Source organism: Carcharodon carcharias, chromosome 22, assembly GCF_017639515.1.
Source record: "Carcharodon carcharias isolate sCarCar2 chromosome 22, sCarCar2.pri, whole genome shotgun sequence".
In the NCBI taxonomy this organism is placed as follows: domain Eukaryota; kingdom Metazoa; phylum Chordata; class Chondrichthyes; order Lamniformes; family Lamnidae; genus Carcharodon; species Carcharodon carcharias.
Window position 1 is genome coordinate 22,912,442 of NC_054488.1, and position 25,351 is coordinate 22,937,792.

The 25,351-nt window shown below is 43.1% G+C and overlaps 1 protein-coding gene across 2 annotated transcripts in view; it reads right to left on the bottom strand.

Moving 5' to 3' along the window:
- Positions 1-3,583: 3,583 nt before the first annotated feature.
- The window catches only part of evpla (envoplakin a), an 82,740-nt gene continuing 60,972 nt past the window's right edge, over positions 3,584-25,351 (bottom strand). For both annotated transcript variants that reach the window (XM_041217218.1, XM_041217219.1), the window contains exons 13-22: positions 24,730-24,872; positions 24,131-24,294; positions 23,197-23,375; positions 22,452-22,590; positions 15,286-15,479; positions 14,011-14,161; positions 13,248-13,331; positions 10,091-10,201; positions 8,665-8,757; positions 3,584-7,410 (exon numbers count right to left, since the gene is read on the bottom strand). In XM_041217218.1, coding sequence (XP_041073152.1) covers positions 3,940-7,410; positions 8,665-8,757; positions 10,091-10,201; positions 13,248-13,331; positions 14,011-14,161; positions 15,286-15,479; positions 22,452-22,590; positions 23,197-23,375; positions 24,131-24,294; positions 24,730-24,872 — 4,729 coding nt within the window. In that variant the 3' untranslated portion in view covers positions 3,584-3,939. The remainder of the gene's footprint in view (positions 7,411-8,664; positions 8,758-10,090; positions 10,202-13,247; positions 13,332-14,010; positions 14,162-15,285; positions 15,480-22,451; positions 22,591-23,196; positions 23,376-24,130; positions 24,295-24,729; positions 24,873-25,351) is intronic.

The following is a 25,351-nucleotide window of genomic DNA, read 5'->3' on the forward strand; positions in this document are numbered from 1 at the left end:
GCAATGTCCAACTCTGAGACAGTGGGGAACCACAGCACCACTTAAAGGGGTAATGTCAACTGTGTCAGCTGTAGCTCAGTTGGTAGCACTTTTGTCTCTGAGTCACAAGGTTCCGGTTTTAAATCCCACTCCATGGCTTCAGCACTAAAATTCAGGCTGACGCTCCAGTGTCACACTGAGGGAGATGCACTTTTGGAGGCCTTGTCGTTCAGATGAGATGTTAAACCAAAACTCCATCTGCCTGCTCAGGTGAACATAAAAATTCTCATGGTGCAACTGTATTTTGAAAGGAGAGCATGGGAGTTATTGTGGGATCTTTGGCCAATATTTATCCCTCAAGAAACATCACAAAAAATAGATTATATGGTCATTATCACATGACTGTTTGTGGCAGTTTGCTGAGTGCAAATTAGCTGCTGCATTACAACAGTATTGATGGGACTGGAGGAGCCCTGCAGTGTGGGTGGCAAGGTGCCTGGTGAACTGCTGCATACTGCTGTGAGAACCTGCAAGTTGTTTTGCATAATGGAATCCACAGCTATGATGACAGCAATCTGAGCATGCATTCCAAATTGTGTATACCATTGTGCCTTCTTTTGTAGTCATTTTTTAATTCATTCTTGGGAATTGGGCATCACTAGCAAAATCAATATTTCTTGCCCGAGTCTAATTGCCTTTGAGAAGCCCGTGGTGAGCTGCTTTCTTGAACCTCTGCAGTCCACTTGGTGTAGGGTCACCACACTACTGTTGGGAAGGGAGTGCCAAGATTTTGACCCAGCAACAGTGAAGGAATGATGATATAGATCCAAGTCAAGCTGGTGTGTGGCTTGGAAGGGAACTTGCAAGTGCTGGTGCTCCCAAGCATCTGCTATCCTTGATCTTTTAAGCAATAGACTTTGCCGGTTTGGAAGGTGCTATTGAAGGAAGCTTGGCAAGTTGTTGCAAGCATGTGGTACATACTGCTGCCACAAAGCGTGGTGGTGGAGGGAGTTTAAGGCAGTAGGTGGGATGTCGATCAAGTGGGCTGCTTTGTCCTGGATGGTGTCAAGCTTCTTAAGTGTTGTTGAAGCTGCACTCATCCAGGCAAGTGGAGAGTATTTCATTACACTCCTGACTCATGCCTTGTAGATGATGGGCAGGCTTTGGGGAGTCAGGAAGTTAACCACTCCCCACAGAATTCCCAGATTCTGACCTGCTGTTGGAGCCACAGTATCTATATGGCTGATCCAGTTAAGTTTCTGATTAATGGTGACCCCCCAGTATTTACAGGGAGATGTCCTGGTCTATGTTCTCCGTGAATCAAGAGCATCAAAACAACATGGGTCTAAAATTCTAGTCTGGATCATGACAGAGAACAAGCAGGTTGGTCACCAGAGGTCAGAAATTGGGGACGTGGTGGAGGAGAGAGGTCCAGGTTCTGCCCCACTCCTAAACATTTTTTGTTGGGGGGGAAAGAGAACAACTCCTCTGCCCATCCCACCGTATATCCAGCAAATGTGTCCCAAGAAGTTCCCAGGCTACACCCTGATATAATGGGCATGGAACTTGTCAGTTCTGAGCTGACGGGACAGGTTTAGATAAGGTAGACAAAGAAAAGCTGTTCCCATTAGCTGATGGTACAAGGACTTGGAAACACGGATTTAAGGTTTTGAGTAAGAGATGCAGGAGGAGATGTGAGGAAAAGCTTTTTTACAACAGCGAGTTATAATGACCGGGGAATCGCTGCCTATGATTGTGGTGGAAGCAAAGACTATCAATGATTTCAAAAGGAAATTTAATAAGTACTTGAGGGAAATAACCTTGCAGGGCTATGGGGATAGAGCAGCGTAATGTGACTGACCGGGCTGTTCTATACAGAGCCAGTGTGGATTGTATGGGCCAAATCGTCTCCTTCTATGCTGTAATGACTTCATAAACTAATAATGAATTCTGTTGAGACCCCAGCAATCGGCTCCAAACCCAACAGACGAACAATTATCATAGAATGGTTACAACACAGAAAGAGGCCATTCAGCCCATCGTGTCTGTGCCAGCTCTCTGCAAGAACAACTCACCTAGTGCCATTCCCCCGCCTTTTCCCTGTAGCCTTACAATTTTTTTCTCTTCAGATAATTATCCAATTCCCTTTTGAAGGCCTCGATTGAACCTGCCTCCATCACACTCTCAGGCAATGCATTCCAGATCCTAACCACTTGCTGTGTGAAAAGATTGCCATCGCTTCATTTGTCAATCACCTTAAACTGGTGTCCTTTGGCTCTGGAGCCTTCTGACAAACAGAACAGTTTCTCGCTATCTACTCTGTCCAGGCCCTTCATGATTTTGAATACCTCTATCAAATCTTCTTTGATATTCTCTTCTCCAAGGAGAACAGCCCCAGCTTCTCATACCAATCCACATAACCTCATCCCTGGGACCATCCTCGTGAATCTTTTCTGACCCCTTTCTAAAGCTTTCACATCCTTCCTAAAGTCCAGTGCCCAGAACAGGATACAATACTCCAACTGAGTGTTTTATGCAGGTTGATCATAACTTCCTTGCATTTGTACTCTATGCCCCCATCTCTAAAGCCCAGAATCCCGTGGGCTTTAGTAACTGTTTTCTCAGCCTGCTCTGCCGCCTTCAATGATTTGTGCATATTTACCCTCAGATCCCTCTCTTCATGCCCCCCACCCTCTTTAGAATTGCACCTTTATTTTATATTGCCTCACCTCGTTCTTACCAAAATGAATCACTTCATACTTCCTGCATTAAATTTCATCTGTCACTTGTCCACCCATTCCACTAGCCTGTCCATGTCCTCTTGAAGTTTATCACTATCCTTCTCATAATACTTCCAAGTTTTGCGTCATCTGAAAATTTTGAAACTGTTGCTGGAAGGATTGATTAACATTGTTCTGCCAAGAAATAGATTCTTATGAGATGATGCAATGAGAAATTGCAATGTCAGTTTCTTTCAGCTTAGAAGAGCATTCGAGGACTGCGAATGGATTGTTTGCTCCACCTTAAGGTGGGGGTGTATGTTTCCTGCTGCCTGCCACATCCTTGGTAATATCCTTGCCTCTGCAATTTGGGACAGATTCAAGGGTGGCAGAAGGGAGCTCCATTCTGCCACACGTGCTGCGTAGTGGGAACCCGCCTCCTCCCATCCCACAATTTCCGGCCCGTTAGTTGGTTGTTCATTCCAATTTGCATGGTCTTGCTCTGGATTAAATGGCTGTCATACTTGACAACATATAAAGAATGACTGTTTTTCAAAGCTTTTGGATGTCTCTGAAGGATGTGAATGAGAACAAAATCTTTCTTTCAATGGCTTTATAAAAAATGTTTGATGAATCTTGTTTGCAAGAAATACAAATTGGCATCACTTGGGTTAAAAAGTAACATTGAGTAATTGCCTATGATGACTTGAGGACATAAATGATCTTTGACTTATTGTCCATGATGTCATGGAGATGTGAATGACCTTTGGCCCTTTACCTGTGATGTAATGGGGTTATAAATGACCTTTGACCCTTCTACCTGCCCCCAAACACACAATAATTCTCAATAAATTAATCAATGAATGCCACAAGACTCAAGTAACTCGATCACATGTGTGTTTATTAAAGCAATTGTATCATATTAAAATTAACTCTTTAGGACAGAAGAGTAGACTAATGTTTCACGTCCTGCACCTTACAGTTCACAAGTACTTAGTAAAGAAATGTATTGCAGCATTAAGAAAATGACATAGCATTAAAATCCCCTCTACAATCTGTATCTACCTTTAAATATAAAAATAAACAAGATTTGTAGGATAGCCTTAAAACCTGTGGGAAAATAAGCAAGGAGATCTTTAATGTAACTCCAATACATTGAGTAACTAACAAGAGGAAGGTTGGCCTAGAAGTTGCTGCGAGACACATATGCATAACACTCAGTGGCATCTATAGGCAGTGATTAGTATGCACTGGAAAATTGGGAGTATTGGGATCTGAAGTCAAGCCGGCTTGTTGGTTGATAGCTGGAGTACTGACCAGGGTCTGAGTTGACTGGGAGAAGCAGGAGACCGGAGAGCTCATCTTTCTGGCAGCGACTCATTAACTCTTTATAATGTACTCGCTCCTTAGTGATAGGGTCCGTCAGGTCCTTTGTATAGTTGGAGTCCTCCTGCAGGATCCTGGCAGTGTTACTGTCGATCATCTTGGAGTTCAGTGCCTTTGTGATGGGCACACGGCCTGAGTGGTTGGGGTCCACCAGACCACCAGTGAGGTACTGGGCCTCCAGGTACTGGTGGGCACTCTCAGTGGGCAACCAGCCCTTCTGGACGGCCAACCCTACAGAGAGACGTTCTTTTGTGACGGGGTCTTCGAGCCCAGTGAAAGCTTTTTGCGCATTGAGCAGCCTTCTTTCATGGGTTTTGTCAACTAGGTTCCTCTCTACCGCCTTGTGGACTGAGTACCTTTCCCTGGTCACCACGTCAATGATCCCTCCTGTGGCTGCCTGTGCCTCCAGCAGCCTTTGAGCAGTGATGGGATCTAGTAGTTTCTTGTTCAAGGCATTTGTAATAGACAACCTTGAATTAGTGGTATTATCATAGACTCCCGCTATGGGTTGCTGATCCCTATCATTATGTGCTCTATAGGTTGCATAACCTGGGCTAGCGTAGTTTGACGATTGATATGTGGGAGAAATTGGTGGCATAGAGTTTAATGAGCCTATGTGTAGTGCTGTTGGTTTGTCTTCACCTGCTACTAGCAATGCAAACTCAGATATTGGGAGCTTTCCATCCCTATAAAGTTGCAGCTCTTCTTTAGTGATTCTTCTGTCCTTCAAGGCAGCCTCAATGGAATATGTTTTCCCACTTTTCTTATCTCGCAGTACAGCAGTTTCTCCTGATGGACCATGAGTGGAAATCTCTTCCCAGTCACATTCCAGTTCCTGAAGATGGATATACTGTGCCCTATCTATCAAGTTCTTTTTGTAAGCCTCATAGGGTGACAAATCCTCCCCGGTAACTGGATCCACAATGGATATCTTAGTGGACAAGTTGGTTTCTCTCATCTGCATGTCACGTTGACGAGTTTCTTCCCTACTGATCTGTGACTCAAGATCTCTGATCGTGTAATCCTTCTCATGAATTCTGTCCTTCTCCTTTATGATCTCTCTTTCTATCGAAGTCAGTTTAGCATCCAGCTCATGCTTCCTCTGCATCTCTTTTTCATGATGCAGATTTAGACGCTTAAATTCCTCCTTATGGGCAAAGGTCTTTTGTTCCCTTTCATGCTCTAGATTTTTCAGGTCCTCCTCCAGGGTAGCTTTCTCACGGAGAGCAGCGTCCCTGGCCTGCTTTAGCTCAGATTCCAAGCGGGACTGCGATGTCATTGAGTCTTCCAATTTCTCGGTCCAGTCTTTAATCCTTCTTATTTCTTCCTCCAAGTCCAGCCTAGCATTCTTCTCCTTGTTGAATGCGTCTCGGGCTCGAGCTCGCTCCTGCTCCAAGGCCTTATCTTTCTCAATCCGGATAACTTCTCTGCAGATAATCTTTTCCTGAGATTTTTCCTTGTGTAGAATCTCCAATTGAAGTTGAATTCTCTTAATCTCTTTGTCTAAGTTGGCAGCTTTATTTCTTTCCTGGTCTAGTTGCTGACGAAGACTTCCAGCAACTCTTTCAAGTAATGGATCTTTTTCCACTTTAAGGACTTGTTCGGTGACGATCTTCTCTTCCATCGGAGGAGGATTTGACTCCAACTCACCTATTCTGTGTTTGATCTGTTTTGCTTCATTCTCAATCTCCTGTCGGATACTCCTTTCTTCCTCAAGGTTTAGTTCTGCCTCTTTTTCCTCCACAAGAGCTTTTAGATGCTGAACTTCTCTCTCCAGGGTACGTCTCTGTTTGCGTTCTTCATCCAAGGTTTTGCCCAGGTTATCGTGCTCCACGAGGAGTTTTGGGTCTTTTTCTAAACGAACCATTTCCTTAACAACAATCTTCTCTTCAGGTTTCTGCCTCTGCAGCTGGGAGTATATATTTTGCAAGTCAAACACCAGTGATTCAATATTCCTTCGTTTCTCTGATTCTTCACGAACTATTCTTCGGAGGCGCAACACCTCTTTCTCCAGAATTGGATCATCTTCATATTTTGTGATTTCCTTGGTCACCACTTTGGTCTCAATCTTAGATTTTTCTTTCCGCCAATCATCTCTTTCTTTCTTCAGCCTCTTAATCTTTCCTTGCATATCATTGTAGTCATTTTCCATTTGAGGGAGCTTATGCTTAATCTGATCAATCTCTTTGAGCATTTCTGGGCTTTTTTGAAGCTTCACAATCTCTTGTGTGATATCTTTGTACTGAATTTGAGGTTTCCTATCCTTGAGGACTTCCAGGTCTCCCTGTGCTATGGTGATTTCCATCTCCACATCACCCCTTCTCTTCGAAGTTTCTCGAATTTCTTTCTTTAATTTTGTTATCTCTTTCTCTGTTTCTGGAAGGACGCGGAAGTTCTCACGGACAATTTCCTTTGTTTCTATTTTTGGTTTCTGGTTGGCAACGATTCTATATTTCCTCTGCAGCTCACTCAGTTCTTTCTCAAGGACACTATTATTCTGGCTTTCATCCTCACAAAGGTTTCGGAGCTTGGCTAAATCCTTTTCAAGTTGTGGGTCCTTTTCTACCTTCTTGATCTCCTTAATCATGACTTTCGGATCAGTCTTCCCTGTTTTCTTCTCCAGAGTCTCAATCTGAGTTCTTATGAGCCGTATCTTTTCAATCAGTGACTGCCTCTTCTGACTCTCATCGTCAATCTCATTTTGAAGACTTCTGGTAGCCTTCAGCATAACTGGATCCTTTTCCACTTTGACTTTTTCAACTGTAACAATCTTTTCTTTGATGTTGACTGGTTTCTGCTCAAGGATGGTGACCTCTCTTGTTAGGCGGTCCCAATCGCCAATAGTGATTTGCTTTTCTCTTCGCAGAGTATTGATCTCACTGCGCAGATTTTCAGCTTCAACGTCTAGTGCAGGGTTCCTCTCAATTTTCTTCACTTCTTTGATGATCTGGCCAGTTTTGGAGTTCCTCTGTTCATCTTCTAACAAACTGATTTTTTGCTTTGTTGAATTGATGTCATTCTGAGTTCCCTGCCTTTGTTTCCTTACATCATGGATTTTGTTACGCAAAGCAGCAAGGTTGGTTTCTACCTTGGGATCTCTGTAGTACTCCAGCACCTCCTTTTCTTCCATTCTATCCACAGGTCTCTGTGCCCTTAGGAGACTAAGTCTTTTGGTCTGCTCTTGTAGAGTTGCTTCAACTAATTTGGTCTTCTTCCCTTCGTCTTTAATCTGGGTTTGCAGGTCAGAGCCTTTCTTAGCAAACAGTGTGTTTTGTGACTGTACGTTCTTCTGTGATATCACTTCGTTCACTGGACTTTCTTGTTGCTTGAGAGAGAAAAGAATAAGAATTTTCAGAACTTTGATTCATAATTTATATAGAGTTTACTGCACAGAAACAGGCCATTGGGTTCAACTGGTCTGTACTAGTAATAAAAATAGAACATGTTGGAAAAACTTAGCAAGTCTGGCAGCATCTGTGGAGAGAGAAACAGAGTTAACGTTTCAAAGTCCAATATGACTCTTCATCAGAACTATCAGACTCAAAACGTTAACTCTGTCTCTCCACAGATGCTGTCAGACCTGCTAATTTTTTCCAGTACTTTGTTTTTATTTCAGATCTCCATAATATTTTCTTTTTATATGGTTTGTACTAGTGTTTATGGTCCACATGAGCTTCCCCCTACCCAAATTCATCTCACTATATCAGTATATCCTTCAATTCCTTTCCCCATGTGTTTAACCAGCGTCCCATTAAATGCAGTCGCAAACTACACCGTGGCAGTGAGTTCCATATTCTAACTACTCTCTGGGTAAAGAAGTTTCTCCTGAACTCTCTATCTGATTTAGTGACTATCTTATATTTTGAATAGTACTGGTGCCCTGAAGTAACTGAGGCTCATTTCTCTGACTGTCAAACCTAACAAACATGCTTATTTTGCTGAGCAATGATACCATGGGTCATGGTGCGCAATTAGGAACTTCACACTATCCACCTGTAGAGCCAGAGCTGGATTAATTGCATTTTTTGACTTTTAATATTTATAATGGTAAAGAGCTTTGTCCCAGCATCTCAAAGGAGAAGCCCAACATTCCGGCTAAAGGTGAAGCCTGCGCTCTTATAGTTATCTTCATTTCATTTCTTTTATCTTTTCACTACATTTTTACAGACAAAGACACCATCAGGAACTTCCAGGATGGGACAGGATGCAATATGTTGTCCACTGTGTTTAAAAGTGGTTTTTATACCATGAACCATAAATCAAAGAGGAGAGTCCCTTGCTGACACAATCATTCGCTGTGGGCCTGTCTTCCTGATGTTTTTACATTCTTAAGCTGCACACTGAGATGGCCTCTTGCATTATAATCACTAATGGCACTGCATAAGATACCAGTGACCAATGATGGACAACACCAATGTTTCCATTATTCACTCCTGCAAGGCTCAACATTCCCTCCACTCAATGTTTTACAGAAGACCTGATGAAGCTCATCAGAGCCTAGGCAGGTGGATGGAACATGGGACATGGAAATATCAACACTTGGGTTATAAAATTCTTCAGTTAGTAACAGTCATGTTACCTTTTGCTTAATTTTTGCTACAAAGTCCAGCTGGTTGAGCAGTTGGTCATTCGATGAAGAGACTTCAGCAAAACGTTTAACCGTGTCCTTCTCCTGCAAAGAAAGTTATTCCAGAGCTATGAGCATTCATTGGATGTGTGTGTCTGGGAAGGTTGGAGGGGAGAGAGCATTAGAATCATACAGAAGGAGGCCAGTCGGCTCAACGTGCTTGTGCAGGCTCTTTGAAAGTCTTATGTATTTGGGCCTACTGTCCTGTTCTTTCCTCATAGCCCTGCAAACATTTTGCTTTCATGTATTTATCCAATTTTCTTTTGAAAATTATTATTGAATGTGACTCCACCAGCCTTTCAGGCAGCACATTGCAGATCATAACAAGTCACTGCATAAAAAACAATTTCCTTCATCTTCCAGCCTCTGGCTCTTCTGACAATTACCTTAAACCTGTGTCTCCTGGTTAGTGCCCACCTGCCAGTGCAAAGAGTTTCTCCTAATTTACTCAATGAAGATCCCTCATGACTTTATTAATATAGGATCTTGATGTAATAATAACTGGACCGAATTATAGCTTAAGTGTCAAGCTTTGTGTTTAGTTTTAAGCATTTAGCTTTTTGTCTTATAATGTGCCCAAGAGCTCCCCGATATCTCTAGCTGACTACTGTATTTCCTGTATTACAAAAATACTTAATTGGCTATACAGTACTTTGCGATGTCTGGTTGTCTTGAAAGGCACTAACAAGTCTTTTTTCTTTTATCCTGATGTGTTTATTGAGCTCTCCCTTAAATGCAGCAATGTGGTAGTGAGTGACATATTTAGCAATTTTCTAGATAAAGAAATTTCTCCTAAGTTCCCTATTGTTTTTGTTAGTGGTCTTCCATTTATGGCCACTGGTTTTGGTCTTGTCCACAAGTGTATTCCTGCAAGGTCACCACCTTCAGGAGAGGAGCAGAGAGAACTAGTAAGTAAGAAGGAAAATATGGCAGCTGCTGGTGACAGTCTCAATCATGGTGACTGACTCTGGTCAAAACAGAAGAGGGACATTTTGCCATGGGCAGTGCTGATGAACCAATAACGGTGGAGTGAGGGTAGGGTGGTGGTGAACCTGTGAGAGACATGGTGTGCTGGGGGCTACCACACCTGTGACTGTGGGGGTGGGGGGTGGGTGCAGCCGCATGACTTGCATTGATTCTGATGCTGGTTCTGTCGCCCCAGACTCCTGCAGGAGGGCCCCAACCACAAGCTGCAAACCAGCTGCTCCCACCCATGCACTAAAAAAGAAAGACCTGCCAAGGCACCAGAAATCCAGGACAAAAATCATCCCGGTACACGGGACAAAAAGCCGGATTATGGGATGGTCCCAGAAAATTTGGGACAGTTGGTCACCCTGGTCTCTACTTTGAGCAATTTGTGCTGTACTGTTTCCCTTACCTGATCATTAACGCTCTCTTGCAGGGTCTGAGTCCTCAGTTTTTTCACAGTAGATGCACCAGTGGTAGGGTCGAGAGATGCACGATATTTGTCATTGTTAGTTTCATAATGCTTTAAAAAGGAGAAGAACATTACTCATTTCAGGAGTGCTAGCTCAGAGGGGGCCTATTGCATCCTGAGCCCAGACCTCCGGTCTGCCATTGAGGGGCAGGACCTGTGGCCAACTTTGAATCCCCTTTACAAGACTCTGGGTTAGGGTCCCAAGGATGGGCACTCCCTAAGCTAAGGTGCCCAGTACACCAAGTGAGTCAAGGCACATGGCCTTCTCGAGAGTATAAAATGAGCCCCACTGGTTGTATAGTAACCACAATGGACTTAAACTCCCCCCTACATTCCCCACAAGAGTGCTGAATGGCCCCTTGCTAAAGGGGACATCACTGGGATCAGGAACAGGGAATGGTGCAACCCACATTTAGGACATTCAACTCTTTTGAGCATGTCTATTAGATCGTGGCTGATCTGCACCCGAACTCCATTTACCTGCTTTAGCTCCATATCCCTTGATACCCGATAAAGATCTATCTATCTCAGTCTTGAAAGCTCCAGTTGAGCCCCAGCATCCACAATCTTTTTGAGGAAGAGAATTCCAGATTGCCATCAGCCTCTGTGTGAACATGGGACCACATCTGACCACAGTGTGTTTGCACCCCAGCCACAGACTCCAGTGGGTGTCAGTACTGGAGGCGACAATCCTTATGTAAACAAATTTATCAAGACTCAAAGAAACTTTTGGACCATAAATCTTTAAAAAGAATTAATGCAAAAGTGGGGGGATGGAAGGGTATGAACTGGAGTTACAGTTTCTCAAAGTAAGGTTCTATAAAAGTGGATTCATGGTATTTCAGTCTGTGGTTAACATCAGATGTTTGGGAATCCTTTGCTTTCTGAATTTTTAAATAGGCATTTTCCATGCAAAGAAACTTCAGACAATGCAGTAACATATCACGTGTTATCACTCTGCAAATACACTCTTAAAATTTTCATCTTTGTTTTTCTCACTTAATTAAGTCTTATTTTATGGAAACGTTTAACAATTAATGACATTTTTAATTTAAAAAAGCAAAGAAAGTTTGTCGCATTCCCAACTCTCTGCCTGACTGCAACAAATCTGGCAATTCATTCTTCTCTATCCCAAAGTAATAAAAAGATTTGTCAAATATAATTTCCTGACATAAAGAAAATGACTTCTATTTATATAGCGCCTTTCATGACCTCAAGATGTCTCAAAACACTTTATAGCCAATGAAGTGCTTCTTGAAGTGTAATCACTATTGTAATGTAGGAAATGCAGCAGCCAATTTGCACACAGCAAGATCCCACAAACATCAAAGTGATAATGACCAGATAACATGTTTTACTGACATTGATTGAGGGATAAATGTTGGCCAGGACAAATTCCCTGCTCTTCTTCAGAATAGGATCTTTTACTTCCAACTTGATTTAATATCTGAAAGACAGCACCTCACTCCATACTGCACTGAAATATCAGCCTAGATTTCTATGCGTTTGCCTCAGGAGTGGAACTTGAACCCAGAGGGAAAATTAGATACAAGAATTCGAAGGAAGGGCAGTGGATGTTATCTACATGGATTTCAGTAAGGCCTTTGACAAAGTCCCTCATGGCAGATTGGTACAGAAGGTAAAGTCGCACGGGATCAGAGGTGAGCTGGCAAGATGGATACAGAATTGGCTTGGTCATAGAAGACAGAGGGTAGCAGTGGAAGGGTGTTTTTCTGAATGGAGAGCTGTGACCAGTGGTGTTCCACAGCGATCAGTGCTGGGACCTTTGCTGTTTGTAGTATATGTAAATGATTTGGAGGAAAATGTAACTGGGCTAATTAGTAAGTTTGCAGACGACACTAAGGTTGGATGAGCTGCAGATAGTGAAGAGGATCGTCAAAGGATACAACGGGATATTGATCAGTCGGAGACTTGGGCGGAGAAATGGCAGATGGAGTTTAATCCGGACAAATGCGAGGTAATGCATTTTGGAAGGTCTAATACAGGTAGGAATTATACAGCAAATGACAGAACCCTTCAGTGCATCGACGGGCAGAGATCTGGGTGTACAGGTCCACAGGTCACTGAAAGTGGCAACGCAGGTGGATAAGGTAGTCAGGAAGGCATATGGCATGCTTGCCTTCATCACCAGGGGTATTGAGTATAAAAGCTGGGAAGTCGTGCTGCAGCTGCATAGAACCTTGGTTAGGCCACACTTGGAATATTGCATGCAATTCTGGTCACCACATTACCAGAGGCATTGGAGAGGGTGCAGAGGAGGTTTACCTGGACTGGAGGTTATTAGCTATGAAGAGAGGTTGGAGAAACTTGGATTGTTCTCACTAGAGCGACGGAGATTAAGGGGCGACTTGATAGAAGTTTACAAAACTATGAGTGGCATGGACAGAGTAGATAGGCAGAAACTTTTTCCCCAGGGTGGAAGAGTCAATTACTAGGGGACATAGATTTAAGGTGAGAGGAGAAAACTTTAGAGGAGATGTGCGGGGCAAGTTTTTTTACACAGAGGGTAGCTGCCAGAGGAGGTGGTGGAACCAGGTACGATAGTGATGTTTAAGAGGCAGTTTGACAAATACATGAATAGGATGAGAATAGAGGGATGTGGACCCTGGAAGTGCAAAATGTTTTAGTTTGACAGGCAATAAGATCGGCGCAGACTTGGAGGGCCGAAGGGCCTGTTCCTGTGCTGTACTTTTCTTTGTTCTTTTAGTACTATTAATTGAGCCACGTCTTGATTGACATCTGCACTCTTTTAAAGTAGGGTCCATCTCTTTTGACTAACTATCTGGTCACACCACCTAATATCTTGTTCTTGGTTCAACATTCATTTTTGTCTGATTATGCCTCAGTGAAGTGCTTTGGGAAGTCCTGGGATTGTGAAAGGCAGTGTATAAATGCAAGTTCTTTCCTTTTTAATTCTTTTAAACCTGTTACTGGTGTGGCTTGTTAGGACCACATGTGACAGGCCCAACTACAACTGGTACCAAAACTTCATCTGAAACAGATGGAAACAGGTTTGTACTCGAAAGAGTTACAACTGGTACCAAGATGAGCCCTGTAATTAGAAATCAACACATACCTTCAGGGTCGACTGCAGGTCATGGGAGAGATCGACAAGTGCGTCCTTTTCAGGTTCCTTCTTCTTGATATCGTTCATCAGTCTCTGTGAGGAAACAGATGAAGATAACTCAATGGGACCAGGCTTTTTGTTTGTTGGCTCAGTGTTTAACTTGGGCGCCACTTTTATGAATCCCGAAACCAAACTCAGGGATCCACACAAGCAGACTTTCCATTTATGCAGCATGGAGTGCTAACTTCAATAAATTCTGAGACTTTGCACTCATTTTGTGGTCAGACTCTCAAAGCACTACAGTGGGATGTGTATTGCCCATTGGGCTGGGAGGCTTATCCCTAGCATGCTTTGGGTGCCTATTGCCATGTTTTTGGCCCCTGTATGTTAGCATTGGTTATTTCTCATCCCTTCAAATCTCACTTGTGGATCTTCACTTTATTTCTCTCTTTCGTACTGTGTTAATCTCTTTTCATCTCTGCACCCTTCCCTCCATTTCCTGGGGTGTTTGATGCTACCACACAGGAAGACCATAGGGGTAATGAGGGAGTTGAGTGGGAAACGGCAGCAACTCAAGAGTCGAGCCCCATCTGAACAGATGTGTGAACCATCAGGCAGGTGGACTCCAACGACTGAACCTAACCAACCTCGGTGATTGAAGCTCTAGTAAAACGTGGACTGGATTGCTACGGAACATGAACTAGACCACCAAAAACACATGGACAAGAAATGCAGTGTGGAGCAGTTTGAACTCTACTTAGAATACACCCACCTTCTGAGCCTCAAGTTTGGCATTAACTTCGTTTAGGCTGGCTGTAGGTTGCACTTGATTGTTAGGGAGATTGTTCATCCAGGTATTGAGTCCTTGCTGGGATGTTTTATAATTCTGATAGGCTGTGTCGGCATTCTGAAGCATATCCTCTCTGTGAAGAATCGAAACACAATGTGAAGTTTCTGCTGAGTGAAGTATCCAACAGGGCACTTCACAATAGGACACAGCAGGAAAAGGAATAGTGGCAGTGAATGAAAGCAGCGTTAGAAAATTAATCTGGGATTCCAATTTCTACAAGAACTCGATGGCACTTGAACAGCTTCCTTCTGCTTCTTTATCATGTCGAAGCCATGGCTCAGTGGTATAATTCTTGTCACTGAGCTAGGAGTTTGTAGGTTCAAGCCCCAACCTAAATACTTGAGAACAAAATGCAAGATAACACTCCAATGCAGAACTGAGGGAATGCTGCCATCTTTCAGATGAGACACTGAACTGAGGCACCCACCAAACACCCCCCCGCCCTCTCAGGTGGTTGTATGAAATCTATTAGAGCAGGAGAGCTGGGGGAGGGGGGCTCTTCCTCAGTGTCCTTGCCAATATTTACATCTCAAACAGCCACTGTTTGTCCATCACTAAGCAGATAATCTGTGCATATCTCATTGCTAATTTCTGTTCATGGGAGTTTGCTGTGCACAAAATGGCTGCCACATCTCCTACATTACAACAGTGGGACTTCAAAAGTACCTCATTGAAAAATGCTTTGGGACATCCAAGGCTTTATGCTACTCAGTTTTTCTGTTCCATTAGCAAACGAGAAGCCACAAAATGAGGCAGTGGGAGAAACCCACAAGAAAGAGAGGGGCAACAGAGACTTTACTTGGAGTACCACATGGAAACAAGTCACAAATTGGGATCAGCAATCAGATTATGATGTACTGCAGCAACTTGCCAAGCCTCCTTCAACAGCACCTTCCAAACCTCTACCTCCTAGAAGGCAAGGGCAACAGATGGATGGGAACATCACCTCCTGCACATACCCCTCCAAGTCAGATCCTGACTTGGAAATTTTTTCGCTGTTCCTCCACTGTCACTGGATCAAAATCCTGGAACTCCCTAACTAACAGCATTGTGGGTATACTTGCACTAGATTGACTGTTCAAGAAGGCAGCTCACCACCTCCTTCTCAAGGGCAATTACAGATGGGCAATGGATTGCTGGCCTTGTCAATGATGCTGACATCCCACTAATTATTTTTTGAAAAAGCAGGCAGCCCACCTCAGGTCCAGCTGATTGCTTGCATTCTGAAAGCGGCTGTTCAACTTCTGGACCTCAGTCTGCTGTTTCTTGATGTCAGGGCAATATTCCTGGAAGTCCAGCTCCAGAGGTTTGCAGCTGTCCTCAGTCTTTTTCATATCATGGTTCACCTTCTGCAGCTTTTCTTGGCTGTTGTTTAGCTCCCGTTTCAATCTCTGAAAGAAGAGCAAGTGATAATAATAGATGGAAGGATTACAAATCGGGATGATGCAAAGGGTCTCACTGATGTTTGCAGATGTTCCTTCAATTCTGAATTATTTTTACTCTACCCTTACTTTGTTGAAATGTCTGTCTCAAAGGCCTCAGCTCTCCACAAAAAACCATTCCATTCAGGAGAAAAGGAAACACAATCCCCTTGACCTTGCAATCCCCTTGCCTGTTAATGGAAAGTGGGTTGCATGAACCTCTTGCTACCACGCACCTCTCTCCTCCTGGAGCTAGGCAATGCAACTTCCTTCAGCAAGACATGAGACCGACAGAGAGTGGAGTCTTCTCCAATTTTCAGTACCAACTGTGCTCAACACCAAGAGAACCCAGATCACTTGTCATGTCTTTTGTTGGCAGCCAACCTAAGAACAGGTAGAGTGTTTTTACACAGGATTTCTTGGGAAATATGGCGCAGAGACAGGCTACTCGGATTCAACTTCATGGAAAATTATAAAAAAACTGAAAAGAAGGGAGAGCCCAGGAGAGGTTATTAAAGTCTCCAGAACACAAAATAGGACAGTGTTTGGAAAGGGCTAAGAATCTAACTTCAAGCACATCAGATAAAGGGATGACAATGAGAAAGGGGACGGGAAATACAGGACTGAAGGTGTTGTATCTGAATGCACGCAGTATACGAAATAAAGTAAATGAGCTTGTGGCACAGATTGAAATTGGCAGGTATGATGTGGTGGGCATCGCGGAGACATGGCTGCAAGGGGATCAGGACTGGGGGCTAAATATCCGAGGATATGCATCCTATCGAAAAGATAGGCAGATTGGCAGAGGGGGTGGGGTTGCTTTGTTAGTAAGAAATGAAATTAAATCGATAGCAAGAAATGATGTAGGGTCAGATGATGTAGAATCTGTGTGGGTAGAGTTGAGGAACCGCAAAGGTAAAAAACCTATAACGGGAGTTATGTACAGGCCTCCAAACAGTAGTCAGGATGTGGGGCACAAGATACACCAGGAGATAGAAAAGGCGTGTAAGAAAGGCAAGGTTACAGTGATCATGGGGGATTTCAATATGCAAGTAGACTGGGAAAATCAGGTTGGTAGTGGATCCCAAGAAAAAATATTTGTGGAATGTCTACGAGATGGTTTTTTGGAGTAGCTTGTGGTGGAGCCCACTAGGGAACAGGCAATTCTACATTTAGTGATGTGTAATGAGGCAGATTTGATAAAGGAGCTTAAGGTGAAGGACCCTTAGGAGGAAGTGACCATAATATGATAGAATTTACCCTACAATTTGAGAGGAAAAAGCTGGAATCAGATGTAACGGTATTACAGTTGAATAAAGGCAACTTCAGAGGCATGAGGGAGGAGCTGGCCAGAATTGACTGGGAGATGAGCCTAGCAGGAAAGACAGTGGAACAGCAATGGCAGGAGTTTCTGGGAGTAATTTGGGAGACACAGCAAAAATTCATCCTTAGAAAGAAGAAGCATACTAAAGGGAGGACGAGGCAACCATGGCTGACAAGGGAAGTCAGGGACAGCATAAAAGCTAAAGAGAAAGCATACCATGTGGCGAAGAGCAGTGGGAAACTAGGGGATTGGGAAGCCTACAAAGACCAACAGAGGACAACTAAAAAAGAAATAAGGAGGGAGAAGATTAAATATGAGGGTAAACTAGCCAGTAATATAAAAGAAGATTGCAAGAGTTTTTTTAGATATATAAAGGGTAAGAGAGAGGCAAAAGTGGGCACTGGGCCGCTGGAAAATGATGCTGGAGAAGAAATAGTGGGGAACAAAGAAATGGCGGAGGAACTGAATATGTACTTTGCGTCAGTCTTGACGGTGGAAGACACAAATAACATCCCCAAAGTTCAAGAGAGTCGGAGGGCAGAGATGAGTATGGTGGCCATTACCAAGGAGAAGCTGCTAGGAAAACTGAAAGGTCTGAAGGTGGATAAATCACCTGGACCAGATAAATTACACCCCAGAGTTCTGAAGGAGATAGCTGAAGAGATAGTGGAGGCGTTAGTGGTGATCTTTCAGGAATCACTGGAGTCAGGGAGGGTCCCAGAGGATTGGAAAATTGCTAATGTAACCCCCCTGTTTAAGAAGGGAGTGAGGCAACAGATGGGAAATTACAGGCCAATTAGCCTAACCTCGGTCGTTGGTAAGATTTTAGAGTCCATTATTAAGGATGAGATTTCAGAATACTTGGAAGTGCATGGTAAAATAGGGCAAAGTCAGCATGGTTTCATCAAGGGGAAGTCATGCCTGACAAGTCTTTTAGAATTCTTTGAGGAGATAACGAGTAGGTTAGACAAAGGAGAGCCAATGGATGTTATCTACTTGGACTTCCAGAAGGCCTTTGACAAAGTGCCGTATAGGAGGCTACTCAGTAAGATAAGAGCCCATGGTGTTAGAGGCAAGGTACTAGCATGGATAGAAGATTGGTTGTCTGGCAGGAGGCAGAGATTGGGGATAAGTGGGTCCTTTTCAGGATGGCAGCCGGTGACTAGTGGAGTTCCGCAGGGGTCAGTGTTGGGACCACAACTTTTCACTTTATACATTAATGATCTAGATGAAGGAACTGAGGGCATCCTCGCTAAGTTTGCAGATGATACAAAGATAGGTGGAGGGACAGGTAGTATTGAGGAGGTGGGGAGGCCGCAGATGGATTTGGACAGGTTAGGAGAATGGGCAAAGAAGTGGCAGATGGAATACAACGTGGGGAAGTATGAGGTCATGCATAGGAAGAATAGAGACATAGACTATTTTCTAAATGGGGAGAGAATTCAGAAATCTGGAGTGCAAAGGGACTTGGGAGTCCTGGTCCAGGATTCTCTTAAGGTTAACTTGCAGGTTGAGTCGGTAGTTAGGAAGTCAAATGCAATGTTGGCATTTATTTCGAGAGGACTAGAATATAAAAGCATGGATGTGCTGCTGAGGCTTTATAAGGCTCTGGTCAGACCACATTTAGAATATTGTGAGCAATTTTGGGCCCCGTATCTCAGGAAGGATGTTCTGGCCCTGGAGAGGGTCCAGAGGAGGTTCACGAGAACGATCCCAGGAATGAAAGGCTTAACATATGAAGAACATTTGAGGACTCTGGGTCTATACTCGATGGAGTTTAGAAGGATGAGGGGGGATCTGATTGAAACTTACAGAATACTGAAACGCCTGGATAGAGTGGACGTGGGGAAGATGTTTCCATTAGTAGGAGAGACTAGGACCCAAGGGCACAGCCTCAGAGTAAAGGGAATACCTTCTAGAACAGAGATGAGGAGAACCTTCTTTAGCCAGAGAGTGGTGAATCTATGGAATTCATTGCCACATGAGGCTATGGAGGCCAGGTCATTGAGTGTATTTAAGACTGAGATCAAAAGTTATGGGGAGAAGGCGGGAGAATGGGGTTGAGAAAGTTATGAGCCATGATTGAATGGCGGAGCAGACTCGATGGGCTGAATGGCCTAATTTCTGCTCCTATGTCTTATGGTCTAACTAGTCCATGCCGGTGTTTGTATTTCACGCGAGCCTCCTCTCATCTTTTCTCTTCAAAATCTACCATCGTAACTATCCCTTTCTCTTTCAAATGCTTGTCTTTCACGTTTCCCCTTAAATGCATCTATACTATTCACTTCAACCACTTCCTGTGGTAGTAAGTTCTACATTCTCAACACTCTGGGTAAAAATGTTTCTTCTGAATTCCCTTGATAATTATCTTATATTGATACATACGAACAAAGAGCAGGAGTAGGCTATTCAGCCCCTTGAGCCTGCTCCGCCATTTAATAAGATCATGGCTGATTTAATAGTGACCTGAAATTTGCATCCCACCTACCCTGGATAACCTGTCACCCCCTTGCTTACTAAGAATCTAGCCATCTCTGCCTTAAAAATATTCAAAGTCTCTGCTTCCTTCACCTTTTCAGGAAGAGAGTTCCAAGAATCATGAGCCTCTGAGTGAAAAAATTTTGCTTCAATTCTGCTTTAAATGGGCGACCCTTTATTTTTAAACAGTGACCCATAGTTCCAGATTTTTCCACAAGAGGAAACATCGTCTCCACATCCACCCTGTCAAAACCCCTCAGGATCTTATATGTTTCAATCAAGTCACCTCTTACTCTTCTAAACTCCAGCGAATACAAGTCTGTCCAACCTTTCCTCATAAGACAACCCACCCATTCCAGGTATTAGTTTGGTAAACCTTCACTGAACTGCTTCCAAAGCATTTACATCCTTCCTTAAATAAGGTGACCAATACTGTATACAGTACTCCAAATATGGTCTCACTAGAGCCCTGTACACCTGAAGCATAACCTCTGTACTTCTGTATTCAATTCCCCTCACAATGAATGATAACATTCTATTAGCTTTCCTAATTACTTGCTGGAACCTTGCATCTTGAGTCAGACTTGAACCTACAACCTTCTGACTCAGAGGCAAGTGTGATACTGCCAAGCTACGGCTGACACATATTGATGGCCTTTTATTGTGTGGTGTTGCTCTAGTCGTCACACTGCTTCACAGTGGATAATGTCAATGGCCCAAGAAGTGATTTTAAGTGCTTTACAGTTGTGCTCTAGAAAACAAGAGGGCAAGTGAGTATCATAGGATTAATTTGCTCTTTCTGATACCTGTGGACAACCTCATGTGCCGGCGGTGTATACGTTCAGGATTGAACTCCCGCAAATGCTCCCACTGCGCGAGGCACTGAACCAGGAGTGTAAGTTCGCAAAATGACGCATCTCTACAACTCATTCATTAGCTCACACTTGTAAGCTGGACATGGTTGAAATCCCCTTAGGAGCAATAAAAGGCCCAACAAGCCCTTTTGCATTTTCATAGATGTACCCTATTATGTAACCATAACCTCCTGTGCAGGCCCATTCCTTGACAGGGCTTTGCACCAGGTTTATATTTGAGATGGGGAGGGAAAGCAACAAAATACAGAGAATGAAGACTAAATTTAGCCTCTGGGAGAAAGGAGGGTGGGGGTGTAGAGGACAATTGTGCACAGAATTAAGGTGTCAAATGATAACACAGGAAAAAGGACTTAGAACTAATACAATTCACATGATGAAGAAGGCATTTGGTTGTCTACTTTCAAAAACTTACAGAATACTGAAAGGCCTGGATAGAGTGGACGGCGGGGGGGGGTAAGATGTTTCCATTAGTAGGAGAGACTAGGACCAGAGGGCACAGCCTCAGAGTAAAGGGAAGACCTTTTAGAACAGAGATGAGGAGAAACTTCTTTAGCCAGAGAGTGGTGAATCTATGGAATCCATTGCCACAGAAGGCTGTGGAGGCCAGGTCATTGAGTGTACTTAGGACTGAGATAGATAGGTTCTTGATTGGTAAGGGGATCAAAGATTACGGGAGAAGGCGGGAGAATGGGGTTGAGAATCTTATCAGCCATGATTGAATGGCAGAGCTGACTCGATGGGCCGATTGGCCTAATTTCTGCTCCTATGTCTAATGGTCTTATCTCTATTTTAAAGTTGTGCATTCTGTCATTATATTAAAAGAATACTTTGCCAAAACATATGGCAAGTTAAGGAAGCAGAGTTTCTTGAAGCATTGGATTTCTCCGCACTTCAGACTAAGCAGCTGACATGACACTGTCACCATTGGCGGGAGGGTAATTATAGCGTGTCACATACACAATTTCCACTTATCATATCACAATATATTCTGAACTTCAAATTGATTCTTATTGTTTAAACTGACCACAAAAGGCTGCAAAAAGATGGCCACCCGAGGATCACCTGACTTCTTATGTGGATTTAAACCACTCCCCTGTCTCAAGAGGAAACAAAAGGAGCATTCCAGACTGATGTATCAATGCCCTTGAAATTAATTCGAAAGGGTAATTTCAAATTGAATGGGTCATTCAAATGCAAACTCTCAAGGTGTCAAATGATAACACAGGAAAAAGGACTTTGAACTAATACAATTCACATGATGAGGAAGGCATTTTGTTGTCTACTTTCAAAATTCAACGAAGAGCTGCTTGTAGTCAGACTTCCACCGAAAGAAATTGAACTTGATACAAGTTATCCAAGCAACCAAGGTAATAAACAGCAATATCTTGAAAGTGGGATTAGGCACCTCTCAACGTGTTCCGATTTTGAGTTCACCTGAGAACAACCTCTGGGAAATTCAACTACAAGAAGCCTCGCAGCTTACTGAGAATCCTCTGCTTTACATAACCATCACTTTAGCTAAAGTGTCAACTTTAACTAAGAAACTATAGGCCTGCCATGAAAGTGGCTGAAATAATTATAAATTGTAACTGTATTGTTTTACCTTCACCTAAGCTTAATCTTTATGTGCGTTATAGTGTGTGTGAGATGATTGACTGAGGTGTTGCATTTTAAACATCCGGGATAAGTGTGAGATAATAAATAATCTTCTTTATTTTAAAACTCACAAAAGCTTGTTGCTGGAATTATTTAATTGGGACAATCATTCTGAGGACAAGATAAAAAACACACCCCACATACAAAGATATTGATCATGGGCAGAAAAAAACCACATAATTCTGCCTGTGAAACGTTATAAATGTTGCCAAAAGAATTTATAGTATGAAGTTTGATATAGGATACATGCGCAGATGTAGAATTTTGAATATATTGTGTAAGTATGCATTTAAGAGGCAACTAGAGGAAACTGTGCAATTCCACTCTTAGTAAAAAGTCTCATTCTAGTAGGTGCAGAGGACCGTACTCTTGATTTGATGCCTGCTCCAATGACATCAGGAGCAAATCAGGCATGCTGAGCTCTGCATTTGATTCTCCGATCTGAGTATGATATCTCACTAATTTGGGGCTGATATATTTTCAGAGAAAGATGGGATTTAGGAAGATGGTGAGAAGTTAGAGTTGAAACTAATGGGTAAAAGGGCCAGCCTTTCCCTTCTTGTTGTTTCTATAACATGCTACATTCCCCTGGCTCTCCAGGGTCATTACCTGTAGCTCAGTCTTCCTCTGTTGCATGGCATTCGTTGCAGCAGGAATCACTGACTCCTCCGCCAAATTGGATTCAATTTTCTCAAGGGCATCGCCTGCTTTCTCAATGCTGTTTTCCAACTCTAGTTGACTGTTTGCTCTGGCCAAGACAAAAACAATTAGGTCACAAGTCTGTATCATTCACCTGGCCATTATTATAGGGGAAAGTACATGACCCAGAGTGACTCACAGGGACTCCACTGCAAGCAGTTGGGTTTTGACTTCAAACTGCAGAACTACCCCTTAATGGGATCAAAGTTAAAATGTCACCTCTATCAAGAATAGAATTACAGAAGATATATGTCACAGAAAAAGGCCATTTGGCCTAACCATGACGAGCCTCCATTCGAGCCTTTTCCCACCTTTTCTCATCCAAATTGACCATCAGAGCCCTCTATATTCTTCTCCCTAAAATGTCTATCTTTCCCTTAAATGCATCTATTTTGCTTCAACCACTCCCAGTGGTAGTGACTTCCATATTCTCATGGCTTTTTGTGTCAAAAGTTCCTTCTGAATTCCCTATTGGATTTCTTTGTGACCAGCTTATATGGATGGCTTCTAGTTATGCTCTCCCAGGTGACACATTCTCTGTGTATCGAAGTCATCCCATCCTCATTCTACTCCACATTTCCATTACAGGTTGGTTTAGACAAAGAATTAATCCAAGGTAATGAAATTGCCCAGAAGGCGGGTGCTGTGTACTCACTTGTTCTGGTACAGGTTGGCCAGTGAGGTGACGTCTTTGTATTTATTCTTCACATTGTTCAGTTCAGTTGAAAGCTGTGATGCGGAGGGACCTGCAAGTTTCTTTGAAAGAAAGGATTCACACTCTTGCTGTACAGAGTCCTTCTCTGCTCCAATCTTCTGCAAGCACTTGTTCGCACTCTATGATAAGAGTCAGAGGGTGAGTTTACACTGTGAAATGTTTTAAATGTTGTTATTGCAGATTTGTGCGATTCTTCACAGTAACCCCATAACGGTAAGTGATCTGACCAAACCGATTTGCTCACTCTTTGCTCATTCCAAACATGGACCTCTACAGGATGGTCACCATATCTCCCGAGTCCTTCTGCTGTTCTATCCAGCTACCATACCTTAACCAGATACTGCAGGAATATACATGCTACTCTCCATATCGTTTAATTTGGCTCGAACCCTAGAATAACCACCCTGTCCCACCCAGGAGCCAGTGCCGAACCTCTAAAATCAGACATGGGAGCCTGAAATTGTGGCTCTGGAATTACAGATACCGAATACAAGAATATAAGAAATAGGAGCAGGAGGAGGCCATTTGGTCCTTTGAGCCTGCCCTGCCATTTAATAAAATAATCTACTTCAACTCCATTTTCCCCCATTAATCCCTTAATCACCTCAATACCAGAACATCTATCGACCTCTGTCTTGAATATAAATGACTGAGCATCTCCTGAGGTAGATAATTTCAAAAGTTCACAACCCTCCAGTGAAGAAATTTTTCATCTCAGTTCTAAATGGCTGACCATTTATCTTGAGACTGCGACCCTATGTTCTAAACTCCCCAACCACAATCACCAGAAGATTTTTTTTAAACACTTTCAAACCATTTCCACTTTTCAAGTTTCTAAGGGCATAAGAACATAAGCATTATGAGCTAGGCACACCTCCTGCTCCTTCAGACGGTTGGTGATATCCTTAGTGGGAGCACTTTGATTGATTGGGGCACGCAGTTGGGTTATTATCTGCTTCTCAGTCACTCCCAGGTCACCGTTGATCTTGTCCAGTTTGGACAGGAGTTCTTTACTCTGGGGGTCATCGAGGCTGTAACCTGCAAAGAGACAAGTGACAATCAGGCACTGCAGGAGAGGGGCAGGTAGCAAAATGGATCAGCGGGAGTGAATAGGATAAGATAAAAGCAAAATACTGCAGATGCTGGAAATCTGAAATAAAAACAAAGAATACTGGAAAAACTCAGCAGGTCTGGCAGCACCTGTGGAGAGAGAAACAGAGTTAACGTTAATGGACAGAGTTAACAGACTTGAAACATTAACTCTGTTTCTATCTCCACAGATGCTGCCAGACCTGCTGAGTTTTTTTGTTTTATATTGAATAAGATAAGGTCTGGGGGGGAAAGCAGACCCACTGTGTCCAATTCAAAGCACAAGGACAGTGAGCACCACAAAACCGAACTGTTGATTTGGAGACACTCTAATGAATATTAGGTGCCTAAGGGATTAACACTCCACTGGTGTATTTATCTCACCTGGTCCTGCAGACTGGTTCAACAGGCTGGTCTGTTTGTTTTGATAGGGTTCTTTAAGTTGGTTCAACTCATTGTAACAGTTTTTCAGCTTGTTCTCGATGTCTGATCGTTTCCTCTTTAAATCATCCATATCCTTCGCCAACCTACAGATAGATATCACACAGACAGAACCACTTGCTGGAATGATAAAACTGTGAAAGGACTTTAGTGAGTTCAGTGTAACACTTACACTGCCTTATGGTACAATATAGAGGAAGCTTCTCACCTATGCTGTACCTGCCCTGGGTGTATTTGATGGGACAGTGTAGAGAAAGCTTTATTCTGTATCTAATCCTTGCTGTCCTTGCCCTGGGAGTGTTTGATGGGACAGTGTAGAGGGAGCTTTACTCTGTATCTAATACTGTGATGTGCCTGCCCTGGGAGTATTTGATGGGGACAGTGTAGAGGGAGCTTTACTCTGTATCTAACATGTGCTATACCAGCTCTGATGGGATAGTACTGTATAGAAGAAGCTTTATTTACTTTACTTATATCCAAGCCATGCTATAATTGATCTTAGAAAGTGGAATGGAAGCTTGACACTGGCGATTATCATGCGATCATGCTGTAACTCACCTAAAAG